Source organism: Enhydra lutris, unplaced genomic scaffold (genome assembly GCF_002288905.1).
Source record: "Enhydra lutris kenyoni isolate GAN:26980312 unplaced genomic scaffold, ASM228890v2 scaffoldscaffold18, whole genome shotgun sequence".
Classification (NCBI taxonomy): domain Eukaryota; kingdom Metazoa; phylum Chordata; class Mammalia; order Carnivora; family Mustelidae; genus Enhydra; species Enhydra lutris.
In genome coordinates, this window is record NW_019154102.1 from 17658345 (window position 1) to 17685387 (window position 27043).

The 27043-nt window shown below is 41.5% G+C and overlaps 1 protein-coding gene across 5 annotated transcripts in view; it reads left to right on the plus strand.

Moving 5' to 3' along the window:
- Nucleotides 1–27043, plus strand: part of LOC111148024 (Meis homeobox 1) — a 134111-nt gene that overhangs the window by 61701 nt on the left and 45367 nt on the right. For all 5 annotated transcript variants that reach the window (XM_022504370.1, XM_022504374.1, XM_022504373.1 and 2 more), the window contains one exon: nucleotides 13171–13316. In XM_022504370.1, the coding sequence (XP_022360078.1) occupies nucleotides 13171–13316 (146 nt within the window). The remainder of the gene's footprint in view (nucleotides 1–13170; nucleotides 13317–27043) is intronic.

The window sequence follows — 27043 nt, forward strand, 5'->3', positions numbered from 1 at the left end:
GACGCCTGCTGGCTCTGTCAGTTGAGTGTCTGACTCTTGATTTCGGCTCAGGTCTCGATCTCAGGGTTCTGAGGTCAAGCTCCTCACCCAGTGAGGAGTCTGCTGGAAATCCTCTCTCCGCCCTCCGTACCATTATTATAGTAATGGCGTGCATTGCTATAATAACATCCCCCCACTCAAGCATGCTCTCTCTCTCTCTCTCTCTCTCAAATAAATAAATGAATCTTTAAAAAACCAAAACAAAACTCAAGGAGAATCGCCAGTTGGAGACGTCCTGGCTTGTTCTGATACTCCAGTTAGTCCTAGAGACATCACGAGGTGATCCTCAAAATGAGGACATGAACAGCCTTTCCTTGTCCTTACCCGCGGGTGCAGGTACGGTCCTCGCCGTGGGAGCTGGAGGAGACTGTGTCACCTTCCACTGTAGCCAGGCCTGCACGTGCACCCAACATTTTCTAGCTTTATTTGCCCTTAGGGGAAGATCCCTCAGAACCTTGCTAGGATGCCTATCACGGTCCTTGGACCTGCGATGCGGCTTCAGCAACCCCCAGAGCTTGTGAGAAATGCAGCATCTCAGGCTCCTCCTCTACTGAATCGGAAACTGCGTTTTGGCAAGATCCCTGGGGCTTCATAAGTTAGATCTGGAGTATCGCTGCTGTGGAAAGTGACTTTATCCTTGTGTGCCCACCAAAGGAAGTCACCACTTGACAGAGCGTGCTGATTCTGAGTGGCAAGCACCTGTCCTAATTAGCTGAGTGACTGGTGTGTGCACCCCCCAAACTACGCAAGGACTGGCATCTGGGACAATCAGAGGAGAGAAGGTTAGAGGTAATCACAGATACATGCCAGTAATTCTCAAACCTTATCTTTCAGAAACTGGTGGATTTTCAGATGGCTTTACCATAAGAGAATAACAAGCTTTTCTTTCTTTTTTTATCCCAACTTCTTTCTTGCCTGTGTACTTAACATCACTTCATTCTCCCCAAAGACTTCCTAATCTACATTTTACAGCCTAGTTCCATTTCATTTCGAATGCAAAGCAATCTCCGTCTGGTTTTTTCTCCCTTGACCCACAGCATTCCTCTTGCTCCAACTTTTGCGTTATTGCAGGAGGTGGGTCCCGCTCTCTCATCCAGTCATGTCCGCCTTTAGCTGACCTCTCGCCCTTTCTGCACACACCCTGCCCTTCCCTCTACCTCCATATGTACTGAGAGCAGAAGAAAAGGGATGAAGAACCCTTGGACACCTTGAGAGAAGGTCCCCAAGAAGCCAGGGAGGGTCAGAAGGGGTGCTGGTGCCCTGTGTTTAACCCACGCACGGTGCTTACACTGAGGGCTGTGCTCCATCTAGCTATACAGACCAGTGAAATGAGGGCAAGTCATGAAGAGTCGCTACAGAACATGGACATGGGATTCTGGTTAATCTGCTCTCGCTCAAGAGTGGTGTGGTCCAGGGACTCCTGGGTGGCTCAGTTGGTTGGGCGGCTGCCTTCGGCTCGGGTCATGATCCCGGCGTCCTGGGATCGAGTCCCACATCGGGCTCCTTGCTTGGCGGGGAGCCTGCTTCTCCCTCTGCCTCTGCCTGCCACTCTGTCTGACTGTGCTCGCTCTCGCTTCTCTCTCTATGACAAATAAATAAATAAAATCTTTAAAAAAAAAAAAAAGAGTGATGTGGTCCAGATGAACAAAATCCTACTTTTTTAGATATTCAAAAAAACTTAGGGGCATTTTTAGGAAAATGTCTCCAGACTACACATAACACTGTATCAATATCTAATCTTCACAAGCTTAAAATAATTTAATTCAGTAGATATGTGATTTATGGTGCTGTGCTACATAGTTTTGTTTGTTTGTTTGTTTACACAGCCTCTTTAACATCTATAGGGCTGTTTTCCTCTCCACTAAAGGGCCCTTGTGGGCCAAGTTCCTTTTTGCCTTTTTATCATCTTACATTGTGACAAAACTCTCAGTCTACAAACTATGAGGCAGGAAATCAGATGAGTAAACCTTTGAAAACAACATCTAATATACACAGAACAGTTCTCTGATTAAGGGTCTTATGGCCATTTCTCTGTAAAAAAAAATCTATGAGCTTTGCCACATATAATCTGTGACCCTAATCCACTGGTTTTCAAACTTGGCTGTACATTTTAATCATCTTGGAGCTTTAAAAGTCATTAATGCTGGGATCTCACCCTCCAAAATACTAATTTAATTGGTCTTGGGTACAGTGTAGGCATCAGGATTTGTGAAAACTACCGCATGATTCTATGTGTAGCCAAAGTTGAGAACCACTTCAACCACTTCTAATCTGCATATTGGAATTTTTTTTTTTATTAAACCCACATTCTCAAGTGCATTCTAACTGAGTTTGCTGAAGAAATTACCTTTTTGATAAATAAATGTTATCTTTTCTGTGTAAGTGTACATATACACACTCACCCAGGTATATCACACTCAACACAGGTGTGTATATATAGGTATATACCTACATATACACACACACATACAGAGTATATAAAAATTTGAAAACAAATTACATGGCAAGCATTTGAGGATCTCACAAAAATAAATGGTGTGTGTGTGGGGGGGGTGTGTATATGTCTGCCTGGCTGTAAGATCCCATGTGTGGCATTCGTTTTCTGCTTTTGTTTTTGTTTTGACTGAGGGATTTATTTTCATGGTTAAATAGAATTTTGAGATCATTTGTCAATATATGATTTAAATATTTTTGAAGGAATATCTCAAGGAATTTGGCGTGCATTACTATAATATTAAAAAGGTAAAATACTAGTTCCTCAAATGCTTTCTGAGATGTTGCTTCAAAACAAAAGTTTATGACTTTTACACTTTTACACTGTTTTACCTTTGCTACTATAGCACATTTTCTTTCTTTTTTTCTTAGAAAAAGATTGGGGGATTTCCATTTTGTTTTACTGTTAGTATAAATACAAAGATGTCAGTAACATCTTGCAGTGCACTCACATCCTGAAGTTTGTAAGACTTCATTAAGAAGTTATGCTGTTTTTGCAGGGATTTTCCATGGTGTTTGGTGGTTAAAAAAAAAAAAAAAAGAAAAGAAAAGAAAAATGCTGAATGGATGAAAAATGAGTAAAATCTGTGTTTTTTTTCTTTCCTATTCATCATTGCTGTTTGTACTCTGCATGTAGGTAACTAATTTGCTGTTGTTCCCCTGAGGGGAATTCAAGTCAAAAGTCATATTGAATTACTAGAAAAAGGTCTTCCTATCTCCAAAAAACAAAATACAATGATTTTTTAAAAAAAATTTGGAAAATGTAGCCGATTTCTTGGTACATCTTTTATCTGTCCGTGGTACTCTATTCATAGAAACACATGCAGAAAATAAATCATAAGTGAACTGCAAATATGAATACTGACTAACTCTGACAATTCTTCCTTTCCACAAATTTAGAAAGTCCTATTTCTTCCCTCAATTCTATCAATGGCATATTAATGTAATTCAACAGATTTTCTTTGTGTTCCCTAAAAATCTTGTGAGCATTTTCATTCTGGGTCTCCGTTGTTTGGTTGGATTCTTTTCATACTTTTTACCCTCCTATGTTTTAAGCATGGTTTGTGGTCTCCGTGAAGAATCATGAAGTGATAGATGCTTAATAGAGTGAATTTATTTGTAGCAAAGGAGTTCTTCCAAATTTATTCCAACGGGTTGGTGATCTCTGAGTTATAAATGCCCAGATCATAGGAGTGTCCTCCGTATACACACACTTGTTCAGCCAAGATCTCTTACTGCTGTTCTTACTGCTGTGCACTCCCAGGACCCATTCACTGCCACCACAGTTTCTGTGAAAAAGAAAGAAACACTGAGCAAGGTGAGAGATGCGTGACTTCCCAAATGCAGGAGGGATGAGCAAGGGGTGAGTGGTTGAGGGTGGAGGGATGCAAGGACAAGTCTGGGAACTTGATCCTGGGCTCTTCTGAAAGGCTGGCATCTGCTGATTAAAACAACAATTAACAACAAAACTTCCACAGTACCAACTGTATTTTTTTCTTTTTTTTTTTCAACTTTACTTACTACTGGGCACCTGGATGGCTCAGTCGGTTAAGCGTCTGCCTTCAGCTCAGGTCATGACCCCAGGGTCCTGGGATCATGTCCCACATCAGGCTCCCTGCTCAGCAGGGAGCCTGCTTCTCCCTCTGCCCCTCTCCCCTCTCATGCTTTCTCTCAAATAAATAAATAAAATCTTTAAAATATAAACAAAAAAACTTTACTTAATGAAATTCTGCCATTTAAAGATTCATTTGCATTAACAAATTTTCTTTCAAAGATGCCCACATTTCTGGGAAGGTGAGGGGGCATCAGGTTTTCTTGCTGAGTCTCCATTAGTGCTTGCAGATCGCTTTCTACTTCAACAGGTCTGGCTTAGATGAACTAGACTGAAAGGCTGGGTATTTGGGTCATTGGGAGATGGTAAGTGTGAACTCACAGCAGGAAAAGGATAGGTGTGGGTGGGGTGTCCACAGTGGGAGGCCAAGTACCCCTACAAGGCACTGGGAGAGTGGGAAACTCCAGGAGATGCCTGCTGAGCAATGGATGTGACATATAGAAAAGGAGGTACGAAAGGCACTTACACATACTTGAATATTTTCCTCAGCTGATTCTATGTACAAAAATACGAGGTAAAAAGCCAACAACTCATCTCCTCTTTCTTCTTATACTTTCTGCACCTAGGGCTCTGGTGTTGGAACTTTATTCACTTAATGAATTACTTTGGCTTTGACGAGCAAGCCTTGGGACCCAACACCATTCATAACTTGCTTCTATGTGAAAATATGTTCCAGTGTCCAAGAGACCTACTTACAGATTAACTTCAGAGTGTGATCTGTGCCTGTGCTGGGGTCTACCTGAATGGACTCATTCCCCCATCTTAATTTGGAATCAAGTGCTTTGTTAGGTTGGACTAGAAAGAGACCTTGGGGAATGAGGCTTTACTTGGTAACATTGAGGTAGTACTGGGGCATGTGATGGAGAAGAGACTGATGATGCCACAGAAGTACGTGTGGGTCACTACTCAGAAGCCTAGGGACAGACACCCAAATCCTGAACCACGGCCCACAAGGCCCTGAGTGGACTTACTCCACACACCTCTCCAGCTTCATGTGGTCCTGCTTTCCCAGGTTCCCATTCTGTGGTTGTATCACACTTCCAGACACAGGGCCCTTGTACCTGCTGTTCCTGTGGCCTGCAGTCCTTTCTCTGCTCTCTGCCCTTTTAGGCTGCTCCCTACACCCGCTCGACTTTCTCCACCCTTCAGATTCTGCTCCAGATTCCTCTTCAGTGGTCTCCTTTGTTTCAACACTCATAGACCTATGTTTGTTTCTGATTGAGTCGTACCTTTATCCCTGTGATTATTTTGTTTCACATCTGTGCCCTCTATCTGGAAAGCTCTGTAGAAACAGGGACTCTTTCTGATTTTGTTCCCCATCTGTGTCCCTCATGGTTGACATAGTGTTTGGGACATAGTCAGAATTCAGTACATTTCTGTCAAAAGAATAAATGAATGGTAAGAGTGACCGCTTAGGCAAAAGGTGGTTACCTGTGTAGGGCTCATTTTTAAAGTTCACACTTTACTTTTCAGAAAAGGAGGCAGTACCTTCGTTGAGAGAGTTACTTCCTCCAGGCTCGAGTCTCCATTCCTCCCGTTAGGTTTCTGTGATGTCAGGAATCCACTACAGGCCAGAATAAGGCTGTGAGCTCATTCCACAGGGACTAAATATTAACAAGTCTTTGTCACTGTTTAACAGACCTAAAGCAACGAGAAAGGAAAAGCTTCATGGCAAATCTCTATAAAGCCAACCTTGGGAAATGTACCTAGGCATTTCTTCTTATAAGTGCCAATAATGTGTTTATTTAAAGTTTGCTTATTCTTAATCTTCTCCCCCACTTTTCCTTACCTCTGTCTTATCAGTCACTGCCATTAGTGTATCTGTAACACTGGCCATTTTTTATACCCCTTCTAGAACCTCATACTGCATGGCAGGTGTCAACATCTAACTCCTTATCTTGGTTTCCAAAGGAACCACCTCCAGATTTTCAGGGAAGTGGTGGGTGGTAACATAAAACATACGAGAATGTGCTTTCCTTTGTTATTTTTCTTTGATCAACTGAGAATCACTTTGAACTAAGAACAAGGAAATGTTAAACACCTAAGGATGAGAAGAGATGCAGAAGGGAGGCTGTGGTAACAGAGCCCTAATTCAAGTCAAACTCAAAAGTGAAGGATTTAGACAATTATGTATTTGTATGTTGGCTGCAAATTTGAAGATATATAAAGTCTACTGTGTTTCTCTTAAAAATGCGTAATAAGACTTTCGGGGTTGTATTAGGTTTTCACTGATCTTATAAAATCCTTTCTAATGTCTCCGAGGACCCTGTGGCAGTCAGTCTGTATGATAGTATCAGATACTAAGGTCCTCTGATAACCTGTTGCTGAAAATTTGCTGAGGCGGGTGTGCAGGAATGCTGTGGGGATAGCCGATCCATGACTTGGCAAAACTAAGGAAAAGCCAGAGTTCTAGAGTTTTGTATTTAGCACTGAGTCTGTAAAGTTTGAGCCTGGAGTCTGAGCTCAGGGTGCAATTGTCTGCTGAGAGACAGTTGAGTTTCTTTGCGAGGATAAAACTAGGAGACCTGTCAAGTGATATATTTAAAATTAAAAATTCAGAGGGAAGCCAAACTTTGGCTTTATTTTTTAGAGTTGAACTCAGAAAAATGTACCAACTGCAAGACATTTTAGTTAGGTAGAAAGTTTTAAATTGTAATTGAAGGAAGTAGAAATGTATTCCTGAGAAACTATGGCAAAGACTAGAAAGAGCTCCGAGTCTCTCACTCCAAGAGGAGCTGAAAGATTCCAAGGAAAACGTCCCAGCATTGGAGAATGCATTTCCTTTATGTTTTCTTAGAGTTTTACTGATTTTTCCTTGGTGGATATTCCTCAAGAGTTTAAGCATGTATCAAAAAGGATTGTAACAGCTGGAAATGGAAACTGTGGTTTTCTCCATGCAGTGAAAAAAAGAAATGCATTCGCTCAGTCATTCACTATGCCATTGACAAGTCTCTACCCTGGACACTGGGATAAGCCAGGGGCTAGAGAATCTTAGAGGGCGAATATGACCCCGTCCCTGCTTTCATATATCCTAGAATCAAGCCAAGGGGACATAGACTACAGAACACAACAGTCCTGCTGGATGGAGTACGACGTGTGTTGGGATGGAAGTGTGTCAGGAAAAGAAAAATTGGGGATTGGGGAGGGGTGTCACTGAACAGCCAGAGTTTAGCACATGCTTCTTAGAGGAGATGGCAGTTGAGCTGAACCTAAAAAAAGGTCACCAAGGAGCTTGCCAGGAAGGACAGTGCAAAGGGGGCTACACAGGGAACCTAGAAGAGGTGTGAGAGCCGTGCCTGTGGGGAGATGCTGAGAAGGTCAGGAGGCTCAGGTCTGGGTGGGGACCCAGCAGCAGATAGGCTGCAAACACTCCGGGGCGGAGAGAGAACGTGAAAGGCCTTTCATGCCGGCTCAAAAGTGTGACCTTTATCCTGAAGGCAAACCGTAGCCACAGCAGATTTTAAGAGGCGGGGTTATAAGATCAGATATGTATTTTAGAAAACTCATTCTGGCAGTGATTACACATTCTCAGTGAAGACAAAACACTTCTTTATAACCTCTGAAGTATTCTAGCTGCTTCCTGAGAAAGGGTTGTCTATAATTCTCACCATTTATCCTCTTAACATAACACAGAAACATTATCCCATCTGACTTCTGGCTAAGTAGACACAGCCGTGATCTGGAGAGGTGGGTTTGGGGTAGTTTTACATTCTTCCTAACAACCTGGCACACTCGGATAGCTCCACTACAAAAGAAACCCGACCTCTCCATACTGACGGGGTGTTTGCACCAGCAGCCCCTGGAAGGGCAGGAATGTTCTACACACTGCATAAGGGCTGAAATGCCATATTGTTTTGTAGATATGCTATGTGAGAAAACAGGCAAGAGGGAAAAGCCCTTAACACTGTTTGAAAAGTTAGCCAGCGTACAACACGAGCGGTACAGCCTTAATGCTTTTAAACTGACCATTTTGTCACCTTTCAAGACATGATAGACTTTAGTCCGTATCAAAAGATGCGATTACAGATGGCCTTGGTTTTGAGTCTACTTCCATTTCTGGGACCAACATTCTGTTTCCAAACACTTGAAGAGGTGTAGAGCGAAAGTGAAGGGGAAGACCTGGCCAGGAACTATGGCGTCTCCCTGGCAAAATTATAAGTGAATTGTCGTGAAGCTCTAGCAAAACAAGAAGGTCCACAACCTTACACCTTCATCTGCCCCGGCAGTTGAAAGTTCAGATCCCTAATTAGGAGTTTAGCCTCCCCGACAGAAAGAACGCTCTGACAGACAACCCATTTTTATTTATACCTGCTGACCCACCGACCCTGGAAGTTCCTCTCTGTTGTGATGTAAATCTTGGGCACTTTCGGGGGGGTTTTGTTTTTGCCTGGCTCAGAATAGGTTTTGGGGATGGGCAGTTCTGGGGTTGGGTTGGAGGGGGGGAGAGGGCATTAGGAAAAAGAGAAAAAACGGGAGCAGGGCTTTGACCTGCCAGAGAGGAGCCCCTGCTGACACGGTCAGTCTGACCCATTGAATGGCCTGAATACGGTAAATGCCGCTTTATCCTGCCTTGAAAGGCACGAGATAGCACAGTCTAAATGCCCGGGCATGCTTAAATAGGCGACTCGGGATGTTTGAGTTGAGCGTGTTTGAAATCTGAGCTCTCTGACAGCCTGGGAGCTGCCACAGGTCACCTGCCTTGCTCCGCAGGGACAGACCAGGTCTCGCAAGAAATTGTCCGTAGACGAATTGTAGTACAAATTCCTTTCTTTGTTGGTTGGCCTCTTTCACTAGACCATGGCCTATAAAATTTTGTAAAAACAATTCTTAAATATTATTTGAAAGGGCAAATGGCCCACGCTGAAAGGTTTGACAGTTTGACATATAGTGCATGGTTTTGATAGCTCGGAAACTGGAAAGTGTGGCCAGGATTCTTCCCCCCTGCTCGTTAGAAGCCTGGTGTTTTTCACGGAGTGTCTTGTTGCTGCTGAGTCCCTTGGCTCCCGGCAATCTGACAGGCAATGAGTCCGCTTCAGTGAGCTTCAATCCTTTTAGACTAATTCGTGAGAGAGCAGCAAAACGGCTAGCACCTTGGACTCCAGCGTCCCAAATGCGCAGAACCAGGTACTGCCCGTTAAGGAGTCATTTGGATAATCATATCAAAGCAGACTGCTTCGGAGACTTCTCAGAAGGCCAGAGCCACTGCCGGGGGAGAGAGAGAGAGAGAGACAGAGAGAGAGAGAGAGGGAGGAGAGCCCAGAGTTTCACTTGAGTGAAAGGAAAGAAGGGATCTGAGTGGCCCGGTCTCATCGGAGCGGGGGAGTCACAAGGAAGCGGATTTCTGCGTTAGAATGTTGCATACGTGTAGGCAGCATGTGCCTTGCGCCCATCGGCTGCCTCTGCATAGCCAAAGGCCATTTTCGGGAGCCTCTGGCCCCTCAGTCACTGGCCTGCTAGTTAATTGCCACACGGACTTCATGACACATGGGCAGATAATATGACATTTTCGGTTTCTGTCACTAGCAAACGCCAGAACGTTGCTTGCACTAGTTGCTAAGAAGCTGTCAGAAACCATTAGCAATTGGCTAAAGTCGCCCTATGGCATTTCCTCATAGCATCAGCAAAACGAGCATAAATCACCCACTGGAGCCTACTGCTATCCTAATGAGGCTGTAAGCTTGTTTATGGACTAGCATCATTTTTATGATTATTTCCACCTTTTCAGTTTGCCTTCATTTGGCGGTAGGAGAAGTCAGCTCCAGGAATGAAGTCACTGCTGACATTTTACAAATGTGGTTCAGAGCCGCTGCCTGCTGCCATGTGGTCGGCCGGCGGTTCTCCAAGTTTGTTTAGTGATCTTAAAAATAAAAAAAGGAAATAAATCCTCCAGAGACCACATCGAGGTGACTGTATCAAATTGCAGAGTGAAGGGAAATGCTGAAGGTACAATTGACCATTTAGACTTTCCTCCGAGGTGGAGATGTTTCGAGATCCATTTTCAATTCCAGAAAGTGGAAGAGGTTAAACAATTTATTAAAATCTATGGAAGTGTTTGCTTTTAGAATCGTGTGTTTTAGTATTGCTCTTCTCCTTCCCCATCTTCTCCATTTCCCTAACTTGTGTCGGGAAGGAGCAGGGTTTATTGTTTTAGGCTTTTCTGAACATGCACCAGTATTTACACTGGATTGAAAGCATTTGCTTCCAATGAAAATCTTGTCTTAGATTACAACCCAGCAGTGTAATTTCCCTCCCAGATGGGAGTAAAGTAGCTGTATTTGCCTAAAAACAGTAGGAAGAACAAACTGTGCATTAAGCCAAGGCTGTTTTTGGCTTGAGCTAATGATGTAATAGAAACCTTTTATTCGGGAGAGGGTCACTGCCAAGGGACTGAAGGGGGTGATCTGGCTCCTGCTTGAAAGGTTTCTCCATTGTGTCTACATAAGTCTTCACTTAAAAAATTCTGTTCCTAATGCTGCTGCTTTCATACAGCAGAAATAAACAGGAAAGGTTCTGGTGAGTGTTACACATGGAATGCAGAAAGCCTTCCTCTCCTAATGGAGTATATAATTCAGGTGCCCTCAAGGCACGCTTTCAGGAATTCTTTTGCCTGAGGTAATGGGAAGCTAAGGCTGCTTTAAGGCCTTGATTATCTATTGATGCACAAAGCTGGAAAAAAGTCATCTCCGCTGGATTATAGTAGATATTTCCATAAATTATCAATGAATTCTCTTCGAGGCAGGCACTAGGCATTGCCTGCTAAATTAATCTGAAGGGGTTTTGAGACGGATGGAAAGGCTATTTTTTTTTAAGGTGGAAAACAATCATGGAGAGGTGGTGAAAAACTGTCATTAGGTTAGAAGCTTTTCATTTTTAATCAATGATCAAGTAATATGTTTCTTTTCCTCGGTTACCTTTTGCATATTGAAAGTGGATTAGCCCATTGAAATTTTAAATGCTGTTGAGTTGGTTTCTTTTCTCATGTTTCTTTAATGAATTGTTATTTTATATGGTGAATTGCTTCTCTGAATAAAAAGCCTCTTTAAATACTGGACTTTCAAGGAATTTATTAGGCAAATCCAAGGGGACTCCTTATAAAACACTTGGTTATGCAAATAATGAGAGTTTGGTGGGGTGGAAGGAGCACTGATTTAGGGATGCGGGTGTCTGGTCCTGCAGGGGCCTGCCAGCCCCATCCCTGCTGGGTGACCTTGGGCAAGTCACCCAAGAACTTTCTCCGCTGCTGCTACAGTGAGGGCCTTGGGATTGTGGGTCTTTATGACCTTTTCCACCGAGAGCACAGCTACGATCATGTGGAACTTTAACAAAATAGATGGATTTTTAAATACAAAATTTTTAAATACAATAAAATGTATTGTATTTAAAATGTATTGTATTTAAAATTTTTAAATTTAAAATTCAAAAAAAAATCACACTCAGAAAAGTTCTGCAGAAGTTTTGTGTTCATGGCATATGCTGTAGTCATAGCAGAAATGTTGGAATTTAGTCTGTTCCTCACCCAACAGTTTTTAAAGTTTACCTTGGTACAAGTTAAGGTGATCTGGGGACAATTTCCTTTTGGTGGGGGGGATGGGCAGGGGATTCCTGAGGGAGCTGTTAAGAACAATTGATTAATGGCAACATAATGACTGTAGATTAGATTGCAATAACTGAAATCAAGGTAGTGTATTTGTACCTAGTGTATTTAGGTAATAGAAATAGGGAATACGGAATAAGTTCATAAGTTCATAAGTTCATGACGTGATGAGGCTAGTTCCAATATACAGTGGCTAGGAAACTTGTCTTACCCGAGTTCCTGGGCACGTGGATGGCTCTCCAGTGATGTACAGAACCCAGGGAGTGTGCTCATAGGTGAATGTGTTGCTTCACTGCAAAGCCTTGCTTCTGTAGCTCTTCTTCCTGGGCTGGACCCACCTGTCCCTTTCTCAAAGTCGGTGCCTTCCTTGGAGAGCTGGGACAGCAGGTAGGGAGGCACGTTTGACAGAAGCTCAGCTGCTTTCTACTGTAGTGGGTTTAGTCCAGGCTTGTTTTTCCCATGAAGTTTCGTGCCAGAACACAAAGTATACTTAGTTTCCATTCGAACCCTATGACTTGTTTCGGACAGTGTGGTTATATGGGCAGAGATTTCATTTTTTTGGTCTTATTCAACACGGCACTGTAAAAGGAATATTACATTTTTTGTTTTATGGTGTCACAGAGCCAGAATATTTTCTAGAAGAAACAACATACATGTTATAACACAAATCAATGGAAGAATAGGATCCAGTATTCAGAATTTGTAAACAGGTGACTTTTCAAATGAGAAAGATTTAATCTAGAAGAAATTTTAGAAACCACCTGGACTTTTAGGGTAATACAGTTCCAATTGACTATGAGTTCAACATCACTTTATTTGACTTACATAGTAATTGTTTCCTAATTAAAAAACTATTTCAGGAGTTTTGCCCTTACTAAACTTGATGCTCTCTTTTTATGACAAGAAAAATTATATTCTATTTGAAGCATTCCTATGTCAAGCCGCTCAGATGATGGATTACTTACATTTCCATGGCCTACTTTAGTCTTCAGATAGATCACTTGTGGAAATAGTTGATATCCTAAATGCATCCTCTCACAAGTTAACATCAATGACTAGAGGTGGGGTTTGGATACCCAGGCAGGGACAGCATCTCTGCCCATGGTCACCACCATATTTAACTGACCACATCTCAGCTATACACATCTGAATCATCACCATGGCAACCAAAAAACCTACTAAAGAGATTGGCTATTTCCCTTCATTCCCTTTGACCTTTCCCACTGTTCTTTGGAAGAAGTTCCTTAGACCTTACTACTTTTGAGCCTAGGCCTTGTTCTTTCTCTTTGTCTTGGAAAAAAAATAAAAAGTACCAAATAAACTATTAATCATTTATATTGCTCTTTTGGTTTTGTTTATATCCAAAGGCATTCTATTTGAATAAAGCATGTCAAGGTAGCATCAGTCAAAATTTGATTCACTATGTTTGCAGGTGATGGCTTGGACAACAGTGTAGCTTCCCCCAGCACAGGTGACGATGATGATCCAGATAAGGACAAAAAGCGTCACAAAAAGCGTGGCATCTTTCCCAAAGTAGCCACAAATATCATGAGGGCGTGGCTGTTCCAGCATCTAACAGTAAGTGGATTCTAAATGACATATGTAAACTAAATATGGACGGTGAACCAGTTGTGATAGAAAAGAAAATGGGGGAAGAAATGATCCCCTCTGCACTTGGAATATTTCATAAATCTCTGTGTTCCCCTAGTTTTTACCAAAGTGTTAGCACTTAATTTCCTAGCTACTTACCCCAAATGAGGAGTTTTATTTGAAGTTCACTATTGTAATTTTGTTAACTGTAAGTCATAAGGTTTAGGAGTTCCTGTGATTTGTGATTTTAAGTATGTGTGTTAATGATGTTGCTTTTCTCAGTGTGACTCTGAGGTACTTAGAACCAACTCCTACTAAGAAAAAAGTAAGCCAAACCCCAGAGAGAAGGACTTAATTTCTTTGAACGCTTTGTGGACCTTTCTAGAGAATGGTCCAAAAAGTTTAAATCTTGTTGCAATGGCAAGATGTTCACATAATTTGCTTTTAAGTGGTTTCAGTGGCCTGGTTGCCATTACAAAACATTCATCTGAGTCAGGGCCGCCCAGTGAAAGTTGTCCCTGTACTTAGAACTGTAAAGGAAAACAGCAATATAGCGTCGGCTCTTCCTGTGTAGTCCCCTGTGACTTTTCAAGCAGAGTAACAGTTTATATTGTCTGTGTGAGTATTGCTGTTTTCACTGCAGGAATTCTCCTGGAGATGTGAGAAACTGGAGATTGGGGGCTTTATGCCACCAAGGGATTTGTTTTGTTTGGTTATTGTTCTGAATGAATTTCATGTTCAAAATATTTATAATCATAATATTTTGGTGGATATTTTTGTAAGTGCATACTGACTTAATGACATCTCAGAAAGAAGACCAAATGAAAATTTATGGATAAAATAACATTTTAAAAATCAGCAAAATTGTTGGCAAGGGGAACTTCCACTCTTAAGGGCAAAGGTTGAATTTAAATAGGTCTTAGCCTCGCCTCGCCTCGCCTCGCCTAACCTAGCCTAAAATGAATGAATGCTAAAAATCTTGGCTTTATGAAAAATGTCAGAAGCAAACTCTTTATGTTACTGTTTTTAGCCTAGTTTGCTTCTTCTGAAAGTCATTTATTTTTTAGTATCAAGGTCAATTCTGCGTTGTCGCCAATGTACCCAAGTCTGTTGACCCTCAAGCCTTTGCCCACTTTCAGAGCTGTGTCCACCAGTGACTTGTACTGTTACAAGGAGACACACAGGGGCTGTCAAAGGCCACACTGGTTCTGCTCCTCTGGAGAGAGGCTACACCTCCAATAACACTCGAGGGTCTAAATTCATCCCGATTTTCCAGCATCTGTGAATAAAACAAAAACTGAGAACAGCAGGAGTAACTAAAAAAAAAAAAAAAAAAAAAAAGTTTCCTTCCTCTCTTCCACCATCATGATTCCAAACAGCGACCAGCCTCCAATGACAGTTTTGGAATCAGTTTTGGAGGTTGGTTAATGCTGGTGGTGAGCTGAAGCTTTAGATGGCGTAGCTGATTTTAACATCATATTAGGTTTACCTAAAACCAGTTCAGGTGCCATTGCTTACCCAACACTTGTTACAAGGATGTGGATAGTTTGAGATCTGCCTCATGCAAGGTGCAAGGTTGCTGCTGGGGATTACCAACCACGACTAAAAAGGGGGAGGGAAAGGATAGGGTCCAGAGGGCACAGAGGGCATGGAGGGCACAGCAGGAAGAATAAGTAGCAGGAGCTAAGAAGTTATAGTCGGTCAGAGGTGCTGAGGCAGCCATGCTGATATTTCGTCACTGGGGCTGACCAGCCAACCTGATCTGGAGGATGAGGGCGGGAGGGGACAAAATCAGGTGGCCCTGGAAGTTACAACCTGAGTCTATTTCCTGTACTAACATAGAGGAAAAACAAAAAAAAGAGAGAATGGATTTCATCAGCCTCCATATCAGTCCACAGAGGAGCTGTGGTTTTCCTTGAAGCTGAGGTGCCCCTGAATAAAATACAATCAAATATTGGTTCAGACAGGATCAGGAGAGAGAGAAGCAAGTTCTTTTATTCATCCACCAGATTCCTGGTTTTCTAGGTCATACCCTTGGGAAGAACCTTGCAGAGAGCTATATTATCTTCTTAAAACAAAACAGAGAACTTCCTTAGCAGCCAGCAAGATCTTTCCTGCATTGCGGTACATTTTGTGGTCCATATGTTATTTGGGCAATTGGATTAGAAATTATTCATAAACTGCCTGATTTCTTGAGGTTGGGCTAATTTCTTTCAGTTTGGGGGTCTGTGCTGGCCTGTACCACTACTGCCCCGGTAGGGGAAACCCTTTTGTCCACATCTCTATGAAGGCTCATGGAAATTGCCTTGCGGTTCGCATCTGGGCGTGCCCAACTGCTTCCCCACTCCAGTGCCATGTGCGCATACAAATATATCGATCATGGTGACCATCTCAAAAAAGCAGATGTCTCATAACATCATCCAAAAAGCAAAGGAGATATATTTAAATTTTCTCCCTCTTTCCTTCCCCCAACGAAAGTGATTCCCTTCCTTCTTCTCCAATTGCAAGACCAGATAGAGCTGCAGTTACCAGGAACACCCTTCTCCTTGTCTTGTTACACTTCTTGAAGGAATGCACCAATTCCTTAGGTATTTGTTTATAGTCAGAAGCTGGTCATAATAAATTCTATGGGGAAGGACCTCTGGAGTTTAAGAAGAGTTTTGTTATTTGTTCAAATGTAAGTAAATCGTGTTATTTCTGTACTAATATTTTAGCAGCTTTATTTCAAGTTCTGAGAGTTCTTCCAGAGGCACAATTCATTCGGAAGATGCTACAAATTTCAAATGATCACATTCTTGCCATATGATTAATGTAACTTCTCTAGAAAATCCTGTCTGAAATCTTGCAAGATGCAAAAGAGCAACTGAAACTCTGGCTAATTAAAACAATGGCAATAACAATTTATTAGCAAATTGTAAAAACTGATTTTTTAAATGCCAAACACTGTATTATAAAACCTCGCCTGCCTTTTTGAAAGCAAATTCCTACTCTTTTTTTTTTCTTTTCCAAATAAATGGGTCAATCTTTACATTAGATTTATTCAGTTAAAACAGCAACAATAACAAAAACCCGCCATTGAAAGGGCTTTCCAGCATTTGTGTGTTGGAGGAGTAGAATAGGCCCAGGAAAAACAAAACAAAACACAACACAACAAAAACCCCAGCTGCATAAGAAAAATGTGCTGTTGTGTAGCTGTCCACAGGTAGGTTTAAGCAGTAGCACATTTTACTACTCCAAGGAGAGAGCTAAAGCTTCATTCTTGGACTCACAGTTTCTAGTGAGCTAAATTGGAAATACTTGTATATGATGAAAATAATAAAAGAAAAAGGAAACAGATTTTAAACTTTGGTGATTATGGGATAAAAGGAAATTTCAGGGATGTAAATTTCCACCTCAGTCTTAGTTGAACATTTGCCAGGGTTGATAACTAGGGAATGTCTCTTAAAAGAACTATTCCCCGGAATTGAAAAGAGTGACTGACATTATTTAGATAATAAGAGAGAATTAGAAAGAAAACAAAAGCATTTCTTAACAGAAATGCTTGCATTTGCCTGAAGACAAATTACAGCAAACAATTAAAAAATCCTTAATATTTCAGTATGAGTCACTGTATAGTCAGTCAGTTTGGGGGTATATGCTCTGCGAAGTTTTCTTTTTCCTTCTTAAAGGCGTTATTCCGATTATAACTATAACCTACTATGTCATAATGTTTAAAGTGAATGTGTTTTGCATATTGCCAGTTCTTTTGCTACATAGTGTAACAAAGATTGTGCCTAAGGGCCTAGTGAAAATGAGAAGAAGGAATAAATACAATGTTTAGGGTAAAAATAAAGGGTTTTTTTTGTTTGGTTTGGTTTTTCTACCCTATTGCACATTTAGCCTATTGCATATTGCAGATTCAAATATAATCTAAATAGAAACGTGGTTAATATGGTTCTTATTTAAAATATGCAGTGTCGTATTTTCCTGCATGGAGCAGCTATGTGTCCCAAGAGTCTTGAGAGTTAGGAATAATGCAGGCTGGTAAAATACACACCTGTGGGTTCAGGTGAAGAAATCATGCAAAGTGTGGCACATCTGACATTGGCCAGTTGGGGAGGTGACCCTCAAGGTGAATTGATTTAATTGATTTTCATTCACATTCTCTTGGATTCCTGTCAGTGGTCTTTGGGATCTCATGGGGTACTTAACAGAGACACTGTTTCTATGTCAGATACATATATTTATTCTTTGGTTTTGTTTTGTTTCTTATTGTGAACTTCTAGCCTGGAATTTTTTTTTTTTTTTTTTTTTTTGGTCTGTGGCAAAATTTATGTCTCAGTTTCTGATTTATAAGACTTCCCTCTCAATGTGGATAAAGCCAAAGTGAGGGGTTGTAGAATCTTCCAGGTTGAGAATGGCGTTTCCATAGAAACACTATTAGATGAAAAGTGCCCTGCGGGTCCGCCACTCTAAGATGGAGTAAATGGAATTGAATTGGGAATTGAATGCTCTAGGAGAGACAGATGTTGTTTCATTGGTTTTGCTTTTGGTAACAAGATCTGTTGGCGACATCTTAGTGTCATATCTCCGCTTGCAGTTGTGGAAGAATTGTTCTCTAAAAGTTAGGAATTATTATTACACTGAAAAAGTACCTCTCTCTTTGTTATCCAGACAATCCGTTCTGTTGATCAAGGTGAGTGAAAGGTCGAAGGCAGACAGAAGGACCTGTAGGCAGGCATTAGGTAGGAAGCAGATGGGATTTGCTCCCCTCCTTCCATTTCTATTTTTCTGTCCCTCACCTCTCAACTTTGATAGCTTTAACAGTAAATATTTCCATTGTGCCTAACCAGCTCGCATGATTCAGCTAAAATTAGTCCTAAGAAGATAATGGGGCAGGAAGACTGTATTCTCCAACTTTTGCCTGGAATGAGAATCTGGGTAGTATGAAGTGTTTGAGAAAGACTGTCCCTCCTTCAGACTAGTCCTAACTTATCTTCACGTTCATGTGCCTGAGGAAGGTGGTTTGTGGAGACAGCAACTCTGAGACTTTCTTTGCTCTGTTATCTGCAGATACATTATATAGTTAAGATTCCTGAAAACTAGTGTATAGGGGTGAGAATAATTTTTTCCCTTTCAGATGTCCCTGTACCTTATCAAAAATGAGCTCTCTGAAACCGATGAGAATATCTTTATAGCTACTGTTTTTCTCTTCCATGCGGTTGCCATTCACCTTCACAGGCTTTCTTAATGATGATGGGTCAGAGCTAGGCTTTGCCAAAACTAATCCAAGTTGGACTGACAAATCCCTCTATCTTGATTTTAAAAGGTCTCTGCTACTTTGGAGATAGCATGTTTCAACTGTGATTACATCGGACCCTAATGATTTTTTCACCCAATTGGGAACCATCTCTCTCGGGGGGAAAAAGGAATAGATTATTTAATTACATGGAGGAACTATTGGAATGCCCTAATTCTTCTGTGATATATGTCATATAAAATCTGTTTTAGTAATGAAGTGGGTGGTTTCTAGATTCTGGGGCAACTGCTTTTTTCTCTTTCTTAGCTGGTTATTGAAATCCTAATGGGATGGGTGATGAATTTTCTTAGGTCAGGTAAACTGAAAAGGTTACAGCTGGAATTCTTCACCCAGAAGAATCGGAGTTAATACTAATGATCATTGTGAATTAGAAGATCAAAGGCAAAGCATCAGCCGGTTCTCCAAGTCGTTGCCCCAGAGGCCATTAGTGACCTGGCAGAGCTCTCTCGAAGCCTTCCACACACCTCCTTCCCCTTGTCCCAGCCTTTCCTCCCCATCATGGTTGTGCACCTCTGACCTGGGGTAATTACAGTCGGTTGATGAGGGGACATGGGGGCGTGGTGCAGAAAACAGTCAAAAGTAAAAACAAAATTCCAACTTTAAAATTGTCCATTTATTCAGGTACATAGGACTCATAAGCAAATGAGCTGTGACTGGGGCTCCATGTTATTTTGGGGATATGATTGAGATTTTTGTGCCCAAATGATGATTGGTGCCTTATACAAGGGCCTTGTGTAGAGTCTGGCTGGCAGTTTGTCAGATTACACTAAAATTTTCCTTTCGTTTCTGAGGGTAAGTTAAAATTACACTGTAGTTCGGTTCTCTGATCTACTCTCAATCGGGGTAATTAAGTAAAAGATTAGGTTCAAAACAAAAGTGCCCATAGAAGCACAATTTATTAAGTTGAGGGTTGCTAATGCTTGAACACTAGCCAACCATTTATACTTCAAAGCATACATCAATATCGCGTCTTCTGATTTCTCCGATATATTTTTGAAGGTGAAGTATCAAATTCGGTCAACGAGTATGCAACAGCTCCTCCTCCATCTATCTTTCAGATTAAAACTGGAGCATTGTGTATTTATGTATGAATGTATCTTTTAAACGAACTCAGTCCAACCCTTAGGAATTTCATATAATATAAGCTTGACTTTTTTCCATTCCCAGCGTTTAAGAGTCTTGGTGAAAATTCTTTGCTTTAAAGAATGGAGGTTTGATGGAGAGAAAATCAGTTGGTTTCATTTTAGAAACGATTCAGATGTTTGGGTTTGGTTTGGTTAGTTGGTAGTTTTGCCAGTAGAAGTAAATCTGAATGTCATGGAATTTAGGATACTTTGACTTTACTGGAAACATCCCTGTCACATCTCAGTCTTCCTTATGGAAACATGAGTATGACTGCGGGCGCACGTATGTCCCTACATTTTTCTATAGGACAAATCTCTTTGAACCCCTGCTATCTGTACCAATCACAGTCAGGAGAATGGATCCATTTTACTTGTTTTTACCCCCTAAATATTCAGGGCTGTAGTTTTTCTGTTGTTAATGTATGCCAAGAGATAACCAATAGTGGAGGCCACATTGCAATCGATGGTCTGTTGCTTGGGTCACAAAACCCTCTTGGTTGTGGTCCAAGTTGACCTGTAATGACTGAATGCCATGAGGTAGCAAAAATTATTTTATTAAGGCTCCAAGCAATGATAGTGATTCTGTGGATTCTCATCCAAATGGCTGATACTGACAAGGATATCTCAGTACTGCTCGTCTCTCCGTTAGCAGAGCCCTGAGCCCAGGAAAGCTGGCTCACCTCAATGAACTTGATACTCACCCTAGTGTGTCAAGAGTAGGAGAGAGCCCTCAGGGACATAGATAGGCACCCGTTTCTTGACAGGTCTGGAGAGAGCCTCCAAGAGCAAAGGGGTAGCTGAATGAGTTATGCCAGACAGTTTTCTAACATTTTAAAGACCTTTAGTCCTGGTTTTTTTGTAATTGCAAAGTGCCTTCACTCAGCAAATTATAGCCCAGTGAGTGTGGGTCCCAATACAAGATGTATGGCTTTGTCTTTGAACACTGTAAAGAAGTGACAGGCCTAACTAACTTGAAGGCATAAACATGAACATCCCAAGTTAGTCGGTAGGAGATACAAATTACTTGGTTTCAGAATATATTATTCAAACTATCCTAAACTAGAGATCTTTGGTTTGTTGGAAATGACTACTTATCGTCCTGGTGTTATCTCTTCAGACAAAACGGGACAATATATATGAACTTAACCTGTTGACCATCTTAACTTTTCAGTTCTTGATATTCTGCGGTCAGTTTTCATCTCTTCTCACATTAACTTTGTGGCTCGTATCCCTGCAGAGCCCATGAGCTCTCCCGTGACATGAGTAACCTCTGAGAATTCAATGTCCCAGGAAGTTTTTGGGACGCCCGAGGGCCAGGAGGTGCAATCCATGAACAAGAACACCCATCCTAAGAAGGATCAATGAGTAGAGATAATTCCCAACTCGAGTGATAGACATTTAGGAATAATTCTCACTACGTAAAAAAAAGCCAGTTTCCAAACTTCTTGGGGGAGAAACTCCACAAAAAAATGACCTGATCTCATGTTACGTGAAATTATCTCCTGCCTACGTAATGTTACTTTTATCATTTGCTTTTTTTTTTTTTTACCTTTTTAAAAAACATTTTACTTATTTATTTACTTATTCATTTTAGAGAGAGAGATGGGGGAGGAGGGGAAAAGGCAGAGGGAGAGAGAGAATCCCAAGCAGGTTCCATACGCAGCATGGAGCACATCTCAGGGCTCATCTCACAACCCTGAGATCATGACTTGAACCCAGATCAAGAGTTGGTTGTTCAACAGACTGAGCCACCTCGGCACCCCTGTAATTTTACTTCTTCATTTTTCCTCCCTGAAAAGAACTGAAGAGGATAGTTACTTCGATAGTCAAAAAGACTATCATTTGCTTTTTTTAAAAAAACAATCTATTCATGGCTTGGCTATTTTGACACAGTCCTGGGATCAAAAGGCTAAAGAAAAAAAATTGATCAAAAGGCTAAATGGAATCATAACATACATCTCTGTGGTGCTTTGTAGTTTAATATTTGCACGTACACTGGATTCTGAAGGCAATCCTATGAGGTGGCAAGATGACCAAACTGAAGTTTCGAGAAGTTAGTGATTTTTCTCAAGGGCAAAAGCTAGGAATGGGCTGAGCTGGAACCGGAATCTTCTGACTTGAATTTCCGTGCACTTTCTACCACGTTGCCTTTCAGATACAGAGCAAATCAAATCGTACTGTGGAAGTTCAAAGGTATAATTATAATCTCATTCCATGAACTGGCTAATTAGTATTTTTTAAAATAAAAATACGAGCCAGAGGGTTTGGCGTAAAACTTCATCATGCAGTCTGATGGCTGTTGGTAACTAAGGATTAAGGATGGTCCTTTCCTATCCAGATTCTTTTTCCGGACCTCTCTGCCCATTAAAAAAAGGCATAGCTGGAGCTATTGCTATTTTGTGCAACTGAAATAATTTATGCATTGTTAGAATTTCAGATTTTAAACATTAGCTCTTCCTCCTTCCTTATGGAAATATGCAAATCTCCCCCTGTCTCTTACTAACAATGTCGGAGAGCAGTTTGGGGGTGAGGAATCTGTCCTCATGCAAATCCTAACCGAACCTTCTAACACAGATTTAGCTCCTTGAAGAATTCTTTGCTCATCACGTGTCCAGGACGCCAAAGAGCTATGTGTTTAATTTGCTTTATGGAGATGGAGGAAACTGCTGCTGCCGTCCCGATTACTCTTGAAACTACAATCGAACTGTCGTTTCTCAGCAGAGGAGGCTGCTAAAGCCTGGAGAATTAGGCCAGTGCTCTGGGGCCTGACACAGAGGTCTGATCATTTTAAAGCGAGTAATAACCAGAACCCTAAAATTCTTATGAATAAAATGTAATTTTAGTAATGTTTCCATAAACAGTGGTAATGGTGGCATTTTAGTAGGCAGTGACATTAGTCACATCGAAATTGCACCACATTGGCTTTTAAATTACTCCACCTGTCTGTGTGAATAGAATTTTCAGTGTAAAAGCAGAGAGACAGCTGCTGCTAATGTCTTCTTCTCCCTGTGCAGATAATTCTGGCAAATCGACGCGCAGAAAGGACTGGTTTGTGATGTAAAACGGTACCTGACCCTGCCGGCTCCTGAGCTGCAGAGAAATACCTTTAATTACCGGTGGCCTTGTTTAGTTGTTGACGCACCAATGTCAGCTTCCAGGGCTGTGCCCTCAGGTCCGCTCCCCGTGGGCGCGTCGCCCACCTCGCACTCTCTTTCTTACCCCGACATGTCCGTAGTGAGATGGGTGAGCATTTACCTTCATGTGTTTCAGAGACATGTAAGGCATTAATACTTAAAAGGAAAACATCGCATACTGCATGAACGTGATTGATGATCTTTCTGTTGGAGAACTTTTAAAGATTAGCAGAATCTGGTTCCTTCTTCCTAGCCAGAGTGGAACTACGTGGTATACTGTTTATACTTTCAGAAAACTTGGCATCATTCCTCCAATACAAAAATACACATTCTCATATGAGGATCATGGCCAGGCAGAAAGGGCAAAGAATAGAGGGGCTTGAGAAGAGCACCTTTTTTTTTTTTTTTTTAATTTTTTTATTGCATGCCCATCCTTCCTGTTGACATATGACGAAGCTTACTTTCTGGAGAAGCCTATTTGGTTTTGGCCTTTGGGTTCTGGTCTGTTGTAGAAGCTACATCAAAATAAGAATGGGCCAGCCAAGGGTATCCTCCCTGTCCGATGTGCCTGTTGCCAACACTGTATTTGGTGGAACGGGTATGTAGGAGATATACTTGTCTGGCTCATTTGCAGGCATTCTTTTTGACTTCTTTCACACAACTGGTGTTTTCGTGTTTAATTTAACAAGGAATGAGTAGTAAATGAAAGCTGCTGCCTGAAATCCCACTGTGAGCGTGTTTTGCACTTGGCTCCCCAGTGACAAGGCAATTTGTGAAATTATGTGATGGAGTAATTAGATGAAGCCAGGGTTCCTGATTGTTGCCATGCATATGTGGCGAGGGTTTGCTGGGAAGAGGGAGGGGGAGAAAGAAATAGATTATTACCCTGGCAAGTTGGCTCAAAGCTTCTTCATTTATTTGTAAACAGAATATTTAGTGACCGCATAGGAAGTAGCTGTAATCACAAGCTCATAAAGAAACCACAGCAGAGCTTTTGAATTTTTGCAGAGTGCTCATGTAAAATTTAAGCTGGGAGGCAGAATCCCTGTTAATGTAATTAGGATCTAATTTACCACCCTTTGCACACAGATGTAATAATGTCTAGATATTTATTCTATCTTTAAGCACGTTACATATACCTCAGTGCAGCAGTTACTGAACAGAAACAGGTGTGAGCACTTTCCTAATTCGTTTTTACACTGTAAACACATAGCAATTTAAGGGAAATATTTACCAAAAACGAGGGGAAGGAATGTCTGCAAATGAGGCAGTAATGGACAGTTGCCCTTTATGTACTGATGGATTTCTCAATGGTTAAGTAAATTAAAGCAAATGCTAGAAAAATCAATAGGCCAGCATAGTCTTGGTTTTGCCTCATAGACTTCAGGACAGAATGACAGATGTGGTGTCTATGACCCATTTAAGTATTAATGCTTGAAAAACTGCTTCTGCATGCAAGGTTATAGGCTTAGAAACATTCTGCTATATTAAATTACAGACAATAATATTTTTAAGTATACGTGGAATTTATATGTTTCAGTTAGGTTGTCCTTATGTGTTGCATTTATACTGGAAGATTAGTTGCTTAGTTCATACAATAGCGCCATAAATCAGGTTTGAATGTTCCCACACGGAAACATCTTCATGAGGCTATAGTTGGAAGCTGAAGATGATGTATATCGAGCTTACACGTATGGTGAAGTGAATGTGCTCAGTAATACTCCGTGTGGAAGCCAAATTAGATTTAATTAAGGGGTAGATGCTCAGAGCCTCTGGAAGAATCTGTAAAAGACCATTCGAACGTGGCATTACATTTCAGTTCAGCTCTGGGCTAGAGACGCTATATTTCACATTCGAGCTAACTTTGGCTGGTCTGTCACTTGGTTGACCGTCACAGCATGTGGACTTTTGGGGCTGTTCTGCTGTTCCAAGAGGTAGGTATTAACCTCTGAGAAGATAAGGCTGGCCTTTGAGTAGCATCAGAGTGTTCATTTTTCCCCTCCGTTGTTCCCATTACCAATGTCAAGAGAAATGATGTAAATATGGTCAGGTGTTGGTCTGTTGACTGCTGGGAGACAGGAAGACAGGAGGAGAAACGAGGCAAAATGGACTCGAGTGCTGGCTCTGGGGGGCAAAGCTGGTTTTCGTAACCAAAATCAAGGGGTGGGGGTTGGAATCATCATCCTGGTGATTTGGGGAGAAGGCGCCATTAGTTGTCGTGAAAGGGCTGGGCTGGCTTGAGGGCCCTTTTTACCTTATGCTGAGTGAACTTGGACAACAACTTACTTCTTTCTCTGCTCGTGACACAGCGGACAGGGTCCAGCCCGCCTCTGGGTTTTGAAAATCAGTACATACGGGCGATAGGTAATGTGATAGACGAAGTCATTGGAACCATTGCTAGGTTGATATGATGGGGAGAGGCAGAATGACTGCTTAGAGTCTGAGTAGAAGATCTTTACTCAATTTTAATTTTCTTACAGTGTTGCATTGATAGTCACAACGTTCCTTAGAGACTGGATCAGGAGATTTGGCAATGTACACATTTGGGGATTTAACTGATGTGTAAATAGTAATTTTTCAAAAATGAAAGTCTGCCATCTAAAAGGTCAGAAAATGGATTAATTAGTGTTTCTTAAACTTTGGTGTGCAGTCAGATGATCTGGGGATCTGTCTTTAAATGAAGATTTTGGTTCAGTGGGGTGGGGTCTGAGATTCAGCATTACAGTGAGCTCCTCGCAGATACTGACACCGCTGGTCCACAGACCACACTTGGCCTAGCAAGGATCTTAGGCACACGAGCAAGAGGTCGGATTGTAATGGAAAGATGCTTCTTTTTCTCCATCTTTAATTTTTATGCTTTGATTTTTTTCCTTTGATGCTGAAACTTAACCCGTTATTTTATCATGTAGATTGAACTGAAGTGTTATGGTTTTCCTCTGCAAACTTTCAGTTCTTATTTAGTGTATGAGAACTTTCTTTTGAATATCAAAGAGTTTTTAAAAGGTAGACTTTGTTTTTTAGAGAAGTGTTAGGTTTGCCGCAAAACTGAGGAAGATTTCCTATGTATCTTCTTCCCTGCCCCCCCCCCACATGCCTAGCGTCCCTGTTATCAATGCTCCCCCGCCACCAGAGTGGTCCATTCCTTACAACTGATGAACCTATATTTGACACACCATCATCACCCTAAGTCCAAAGTCAGGGCTCACTTTTGGTGTTGCATGTTGTATGGGTTTGGATAAATGTGTGATGTGTACCCATCATTATAGTATCATACAGGCTAGTTTCACTGCCCTAAATAAACATCAGAGAGTTTTCATGGGGTCTCCCGAGTACCTAGAAAGCTTCAGATAGAACATGGACTCTGACAATATACAGACTTTTTCTTTCGGGCTTTTTGATAGCGTACTTGCGTGTCCCAGGGGGTGAAAAGGTAGTTGTGTATGTTGAGGTTACAGAATCTCGTCCTTCACCTCCCTCTAGCTTCAGCGCCCTGAGGGATGTTAGCATGGAGCAAGGGTGTGCACCGTGGTTAGACTCGCTCTCGGATTCCTGTGCTGGCCCTCCAGTCTGATAGCCTTTGTCAGGAGAAAGCCACAGAATAACAACTGCAGAAACAATACATACATTTGAGGGAGAAATGCTTTTGTTTTTAGTAGTATTCGCCAACTCGATGTCTGTTCCAGGAAATCCTTTCGTATTTCCAGTGCCTCATGTACTTTATCTGCCATGGGGCACTGTCAATTTGCACAGCCTCTTGGAACATGAATTTGTTTTGAAAAACCAGCATCTGAAAAGTATCTTCTCTCTAGTTTAGCTAAGATCTAAGGAATGATTATAAGGACCACATACCTATTAATCATTGCTTAGCAGGTAAATTCTGTCACTCATTAGAGTTCACATGCTGGATGTAGTTTCTTGAAATTAGGTCATTTATTTTGGTCTAAGTCATCGAGGATCAAAGGTCATAGGGAATCCAAAAGCCATTAGTCAGGGTTCTTTTCTGGACCCCTTAGATGTCATTGTGCGAGTCACCCATGGCAGCCTGGGCCTGGCCTGCTGTCAGGGAGCTGGCGGGGTGCCTACTTTATTTCCAGTTTGCATAGATAAAAAGCAGAGCAGCTACTCTCAGAATCACTATAAAAGTAAGCTTACATAAAA